Below are 8,035 nucleotides of genomic sequence, written 5' to 3'. Positions count from 1 at the left end.
GAAGAAACCGTTGATGGAGAAGTTTAGTGTGTTCAGGTGTTGGGACATTATGTTTCCCTTGTCACCTTTGTTCGATAGATGCTAGTTTACTATGCAGATGTATCTTGGTCACTTGTACACTTGTTGTTACTTAAATGATTTTTTGCATGCTCTTTAGATAGCATGTTGGTTAGACGTATGCTACATTCGTTGTTTGCGAGATATTCTAGTTTCTTCGAGGCACTATGACGTTCTCTCTGAACTCTACAGTATAAGACTACTTGACTTGTTTTGACACGATTGATCACAAAATTCTACTACAACGCATGGAGTACTGGATTGGTTTGTCAGGCACAGCCTTGTCTTGGTTTTACTCTTACCTAACAGGCAGAAGCTATTTTGTCAGCCTAGCTAATTTTGACTCAGACAAACATGACATCTGTTCTGGTATTCCACAGGGCTCAATTCTGGGTCCCTTATTGTTCTCCCTGTATATACTACCACTGGGAGAACTCATCGCCGATCACGGAGTGAACTTCCATTTCTATGCTGATGATACCCAGCTGTATCTTTCGGTAGCTCCAGACGACCCCTGCGCTCTAGACCCATTGTTGACCTGTCTGTCCAGTATAAAATGCTGGATGAGTGAGAACTTTCTTAAGCTAAATGAGGATAAAACAGAAATTCTCATAATTGGCTCCAGTGAGCAGAGAGAATCAATAATAAGTAGACTTGGTAACCTGGCGTTAGAAAGTAACACCACAGTAAAGAACCTGGGGGTTATTATCGACTCTGAATTGAATTTTAATGCACACATTAATCATGTCACCAAGATTGCTTTCTTTCATCTTAGAAATATTGCGCGAATTAGAGACTATCTGTCGTTAGACGACGCAAAAACGCTGATCCACGCTTTTGTTTTCTCTCGGCTTGATTACTGCAATGCACTCTACTCTGGCCTGCCTAAGAAAACAACTGACAGATTACAACTTGTTCAAAATGCGGCAGCCAGAATTTTAACTAAAACTAGAATGAGAGAACATATCACTCCAGTTCTAGCTTCACTACACTGGCTCCCGGTTGTTTTTAGGATTGATTTTAAAATTATTTTAATAGTTTATAAAGCTCTAAATGGTCTGGCACCTTCCTACCTCTATGACTGCCTAGAGAGACATGTTCCAAACCGGACCCTCAGGTCTTCAAGTGCTGACCTACTCGAGGTGCCTAAAATGACATATAAAAAATACGGTGAAGCAGCATTCTGCTTTTACGGACCAACAGTGTGGAATAAACTCCCATTACACCTAAAACAGGCAGCCTCTGTCGATAGCTTTAAAGCACAGCTCAAGACCTATTTCTTCACTCTTGCTTTTAGCTGACTCTTTGGTTGATTTTTAAGTCCTCACTGTATTGCCTATTTTAATGTTTTATGCTTTTGCTTTTATTTTATTTTATTTTTTGTTTGCTTTATTGTTAAATTGGTTGTAACTGTAACTGTATTCTTGCTCTGTAAAGCACTTTGCGCTGCATTTCATGTCATGAAAGGTGCTATACAAATAAAGTTTATTATTATTTATTATTATTGACTAGAGTTTATACTTTCTCTGCTGATCTCTGATCTCTAACTTCCTAAATTGTAAATTGTAATATTGGTCTGCTGAATCATCCAAATTTTACTTTGGTCCCAAGCGAGGCATCTCAAAAACGACTGGCTTCTTCTCTCTGCACATTTATGCTCCCTGGAGGCCAAACCCTATTAGATTTATACCGTAGCATTTTCTCTAGCTCCACCCTTAGGCCAAAATGTCCGTGTGCAATACATCTACAAATCTAACTGGTGGATTTGGTACAGATCCATGGGGCACCCCAGTCAACAAAGTATATGTTACAGTACGATTGGAAAACCAGTTGGATTGCCACCCGCGCTACAGAATGTGCTCTCCGCCGCGACATCAAAGCCTCCCGCTTGCTCTGTCTCGCGCCAGAAAACAAGTGCTCCTTCAATCCAACTGGTTTTCCAATCGTACTGTAACATATACAATAGGGTTTAAGTGGTTAACTCATGTTCATAACAGACAAGCGAGTAGTAATCTTGGGTAAAAATGGGCAAATTAACTCTCTTTGGAATGACTACTCACACTCATATGTGGCTCTATTCAAATCTGCAAGTAGAACAAGAACAAAACAAAAAAAAACTAAAGCATAATGAAATTAGTCAAAGCAGGCACTTTCCACAGCCTCTCCGCCATAAAAACTCCACAAAATGTCCCCGGTGACTCCTCCAACTTGGTCTCCAGCTAGTGAGAGAAGGGTGTCGCCGTCAGCCGGGGCGTAGCGAGAAAGAGGGAAAGAGACCATTGTGAATTCTCTGTGATGATTAAGGGTGTATTCGAGGGAGTATTCAGCTCGTCTTATCGCAGCCTCGAGCTAAATTGCTCTCTTTTCCAGGGCAGTGAGCGCTGAAGTGCCAGCCTATCATATGAGGCCGTCCCCAAACGGGCGTGGGAGCAGACTCCATTATTTATTCATGCTCTTTTACCTTCTTTTTTATTTCTGTTTAGGACGCAGAAAATAAGACGGAGAAGCCGAGCTATTAGTTCACCGTACTCCACACTGGCACCCGCCAACACCACTCCCCTACCCCTTCCCTCTCCCAAGTGATTCTCTTAGGCAGTGGGGGAAGAAGTACCCAGGTTTACTTAAGTAAAAGTAGCTATACCACAATGTAGAAATACTCTGTCACATGTAAAAGTCCTGTATTGAAAATATCACTTGAGTAAAAGTACAAAAGCATTATTGGCATCAAAATATGCAAAATATGTTTCAAACTTTCCCAAATATTGCAGATCCACAAGCTCACAAAGTGCCACAATGTGATGCATTTTGAGCTTGTAGATCGGCTATTCTTGAATAGCTGAACTACAAAATAGGGCTTAAGTGGTTAAAGTATGTTTTGTAACAATAATCAAAATCTCCAAAGTAACTTGTAACTAAAGCTATATTGAGATAATTGTAGTGGAGTAAAAAGCACAATATTTGCCTCTGAGATGAAGTAGAAGTTTAAAGTATAAAAATGTAAAGTAAATGTACCTCAAAATTGTACTTCGATACTTTCCATCATTGTCCTCAGGCAGCTTGCCATGCACACCACTCATATCCACCAGCTCCCCTCCCCCAAGTATTCCTCTCATGCAACTTGCAATCGACACGAGCTGCAGATTTTTTGGGTGACTGTGAGAAAGTGTTTAGATGGCTTCAGCATGAATGTTTAATGTGGAAGTACGGGTTGAGTTTGAGGTGAGCAGCAGGATGTCGATGTTCCTCCACTGAGGGAGTTTTGGCGACACCGATGCTGCTGATGTAATGGCTCACAATGCTGCTGTCACATGACGAGCTTGTATCACCAAAAGGTACTAGAGGTATATACCAAACGCTGTCTGCACCACAGCCATAGGCGGCGGGTGAGCCTGACAATTGGGAAGGATATATATGACCAATTTATACACAGCGCCAGGATGAAATTCGAAACGACTGATCATGAAAAACGACTGATCATAGTAATTGTAAATAACATGGATCAGAGAGGCTAACATGTGAAATAAACATGTTGATTTTGTTTTTAAAACCCATGCATGTTTACTTAGGGCTATGCAAATATGACTAGTTAAACTACTGGGTAACCAAAAGAGTGGGCACATGAGAAGGTAACAGGATAGGTGGGCACTAGGGACATTTTGGGGCACAAACAAGAAGTTGAAGGATAAAATTAAGTCTGCTAATGATGTACCACATCATGTATACTTTAACATTTTGGACAAAATAGCCAATTTTACATCAATGTGCCCAGATGTCCCTAGTGCCCACCTATCCTGTATCCAATGAGAAGCCTGCATGCTTTGGAAAATGGTCTGAAATAAGGTAAAGTTGACATGATTTGAACATACTTGTTGAACATTTAAGGCCTATTTTCAACAATTGCTATAAACCCTTTGGATGTCATTATGGTTGAAGGGTACATTTTGCAGGGTTCAAATCATGTATACTTTACATTATTTCATACCATTTTCCAAAGCATACTTTTATTATTTACTTTTTCACATAATTGGAAACAATTTCCAATTTCAAACTGCAAAACATACACAATACATGATCTGGTGTATGGTTGAAGCATTGTATTTCCTTGTGATTATGGTATAAAGAGGACTTGTTACACCCATATTACAGTAATGCAGGAGTAATGCAGGTGTAAGTAGTAACTTGTGTTTGTAGTGTGTGTTATATGGTTTCAGGTAGGCTATGTGAATCTGCTGCTGATAAAACTCTTGCATTGACTTGACATGTTTTCTTAGCTGCATTCAAACTACTGTCCTGTCTTTTATTGTTACTCCTGTTCCTGCTGTGACACCTAAATCTTCTCCCATGGGTATTACATGCTTCTTGAGGGACTTCAGGGCTTGATAATGCTGCTTGAGGCACCCCAGAGAGCCTATACAGTATTTGGTGAGAGGAGATAACTGTGTGAGTACTGATGAGGCCAGTTGATGTGATTGATTGTTTAGCAGATAAGAGAAATATTGTCAGAAACTTCTTTATACTTTTTTGTTTATTATGTCATTGGAGATTCATGGCTTCTGCATCATAATCTGAACAGTGACATCAACAAGCTGCTGATTAGACTAAGTGATTGTATATCAACTAATTAAGCGTGAAACCTTAATTAAGTGTGGAAAAAAAGATCTGACCCCTCCTAGACCCTGGGGCTAAGCCACTGACCTAGTTCAAAGCTAGCTCCTCCCCTGCTCCAAAGATGATGATGATGAGATCTCCCACCACGCAACAGCACATATCAGCCATCCATGAACAGGGGACTACCATAGGCTCAACATTCCTCCAGGAGAATGTCTTTGGATAGAATTTCCACAGATCATTGAAAGCCTGGTTCAGTTGTGACAGTTGTGGCCACTAAATATGTACAACTCTTCATTGTAGGTAAAGGCTGAATGGCACCCGTAAGAAGCTACGCAGAAGGTACTGTATGCTCGGCCAGCAGTTGGTCTCTGTCACACTAATATTGTTGTACAAACATCTTTGTCCAAATGATGGTGGCAGAGTGGACTGATGAAACAGGAGCCAGAGAGCCTGTGGTGATAATTAAAGACCAGACCATTGTAGTGGTGTGCAACTTGTTTATGTCATTAGTGGATCCAGTGACGATGTTGAATCCTCCAAAGAAATATGACCTTCCCCAAGGCACAGGCTGAGTGGTTGCACCCGCCACTGGAACAACCCCAGAAACCTTGGACTTTAATCATCTGTGGGTGTCGACATCAAATGCACTGGACAGGTGCCTGTTGGGTACCGACCTACTCGGGGACAATGCAAACAGGGAATGCATGGCTCACCTTGTTATGCACTACCCGTTAAACCTATTGTAACCGTCTGTCTGTATGTCTGTCTATCTGTGTCCCTTTTGCGCCAATATATGGAGATCTCTGTATCTGTCTGTCCTTGCCCCTTTTATGCCATGTGTAGAGATCCCTGATGTTATCGGTATATGCCCATATATGGGCATATCGGGGGAATTGGTGGTTCTGGAGAGTCCTTGTGCAGTGGTAAACGTCTGTAGAGAATGTGTGAAGACAGTAATCAAATGGCAGGTGCGGAGAATTTGAGAGGTGTGGGGAATTTGTGAAATCAAGCTTAGGCTGGGGTTGCCATGCCATGGCAATCAATTGGCTCATTTAGGCCACGGCTGGAGCCTTTTCTGGCTGTTCTGGACAACCTGACAACCGTAGATGTCAGGGTATGCACCAAAGGAGTTTATCTTATTGGACTTTAACCATCTGTGGGTGTCAACATCAAATGCACTAGACAGGGTTTATCTTATTGGACTTTAACCATCTGTGGGTGTCGACATCAAATGCACTAGACAGGTGCCAATTGGGTATCGGCCTACTCTGGAAATACGCAAGTTGGGAATGCATGACATTCCAATGTAACATTGTACAAACCGCAATTATATTGTGCGCAATTATATCGTGACAGCAGTACAAATGTCATGTGAAGCTTATGGCCGATAGCTTGCCCTTATATGGCATGTAGAAAACGTAATAGTTCACCATTGTGAAGCTGCCCCGACAGTACTTGTCCGCGCAGGTGTTCTCCACTGCAAAGTCAGAGAGCTTCCTGAATCCCATTTTCGAAATCACAGATCAAAAAAGCTTGATGATGCTCTCTCTAGGTTTGCCAACTCCAACCCATTTCACTGGCACCTGCAGGAAGTCCTCAATGAAGCGAATGTAGGCCTGAGCCTGGAGGGGCAGGTCCTCAAAGCGGCGCATTCCTTCGGTACTGCAGCACCAGCCCTGGAAGGTCTCGTATGACACGGATACCCGGCTCAAAACATCCATGTTGGCCGGAAAGCTTGGCAGGGGTTTGTCATCTACGGTGTAGGCCACGCCCACTTTGATCTCAGCCAGTGTGTCCAGAATGTCTAGCTTTGTTAAAGCGATGGCGGAGAAGCCGTTGACCATGTGTGCGTACCGGACAAGAATGAGATCCAGCCAGCCGCACCGCCGCCTGCGGCCGGTAGTTACACCAAACTCCCTCCCCTTGGACTGCAGCAGATCCCCGGTGTTGTTGTCCTGCTCGGTGGGGAATGCACCGACGCCCACCCGGGTGGTGTAAGCTTTGACGACACCGTACACTCTGCCCACATAGGAAGCAGGAACTCCCAGCCCAGTGCATACTCCTCCCACAGTGCAGTTTGATGACGTCACAAAGGGATAAGTCCCAAAGTCGATATCTAGGAGGGCGGCATTGGCCCCCTCCACCAGGATCTTCTTACTTTGTCCAGTAAGAGCTTTGTGCATGAAGTACACTCCATCGGTCACTAGAGGGCGCAGTCTCTCAGCGTAGTCCTTCAGATGCTGCAGCTCACCGTCGATGTCCACGCTCAGATCGGGGTAGATTGTCAGGAAGTGCTCTGCCAACGCACGGAACTTGTCCTCAAAGACCTTGAAATCAGAGACAAGGTCACAGACTCTCAGACCGTTCCGAGCTGCTTTGGAGGAGTAGGCCGGACCAATGCCCTTCCTCGTGGTTCCCAAATGTGTTCCTGCCTGTTTCTGCCTCTGTTGTTCCTGGATGCCGTCCACAGCTTGGTGGAAGTCGAACACAATGTGAGCACGGTCGGATATCTTCAACCTCTCCTCCCATCCTTGCAGCCCTTTGCCTTTCTGCAGGTTCTTTTCGGCCTCCTCGAAGAGACCAGGTAAGTGTATCACCACCCCATTACCAATGAAGGACACTGCCTTCTTGTTGAGCATGCCAGTTGGCAGCAGGTGGAAGTCGTACTCCACCGAATCCACCACTACGGTATGACCTGCGTTATTGCCGCCCTGACACCTGCATACCATATCCGCCTCCATGGCCAGCAAGTCGACCACTTTACCTTTCCCCTCGTCCCCCCACTGCGCCCCCAGGACCACCGTCACCTTGTTATGAGGCTCCTTCGGGATGCGGAGGGCCTCTTGTCCGCCACCACCATTCGAGTCCTGCGGCCGCTGCGTTACTGATTCGCTGTTCAGGGAAGCAGTTTCCTGGCCCTTCAACATCATGCTGGATGCCATGCTTCTCTGTTGTTGCGTCCATTCAGTGAAATGCATTGCTCTGAAGAGCGCATACATATCTCTGCTGGAGAATCTCACGTCATTGATATGATGTCAGTCTTGCCCAAATATGAAGCTGCGTGGAATTCCATCCTAGGATGTCTGGCAGGACGCTGGATCTGCGTCCTGGTTATTAATCAGATATAATATATATATATATATATATATATATATATATATATATATATATATATATATATATATATATATATATAATAAAGATAATAAAGAATATTTGCGGATTAACTTCTACTATCGGTGATAGTAAATGTATTTGTATAGTACATTTCTTACAAGTAAGTTACATGGCAGTTAAGAACAGAGAAGTTGGCAGCAAAAATAAAAGTGAAAGTTATAGAAGATGGTATGCAGTTAGGAAATATATT

General features: G+C 43.5%; 1 protein-coding gene across 1 annotated transcript; it reads right to left on the bottom strand.

Annotated features, from left to right (window-relative positions):
- Window positions 1-6,191: 6,191 nt before the first annotated feature.
- LOC311052078 (adenylosuccinate synthetase isozyme 2-like) lies at window positions 6,192-7,485 on the bottom strand (the record flags this gene model as incomplete). Its single annotated transcript, XM_084066883.1, has 1 exon — window positions 6,192-7,485. The coding sequence occupies exon 1, from the start codon at window positions 7,407-7,409 to the stop codon at window positions 6,192-6,194; it is 1,218 nt and encodes a 405-aa protein (XP_083923009.1). The 5' UTR covers window positions 7,410-7,485.
- Between the last annotated feature and the right edge of the window lie 550 nt (window positions 7,486-8,035).

The sequence above is a fragment of the Gymnoscopelus microlampas genome, assembly GCF_963454915.1.
Source record: "Gymnoscopelus microlampas genome assembly, chromosome: 9".
NCBI classification, from domain to species: Eukaryota; Metazoa; Chordata; class Actinopteri; order Myctophiformes; family Myctophidae; genus Gymnoscopelus; species Gymnoscopelus microlampas.
This window is presented reverse-complemented; position numbering and strand designations above follow the sequence as displayed.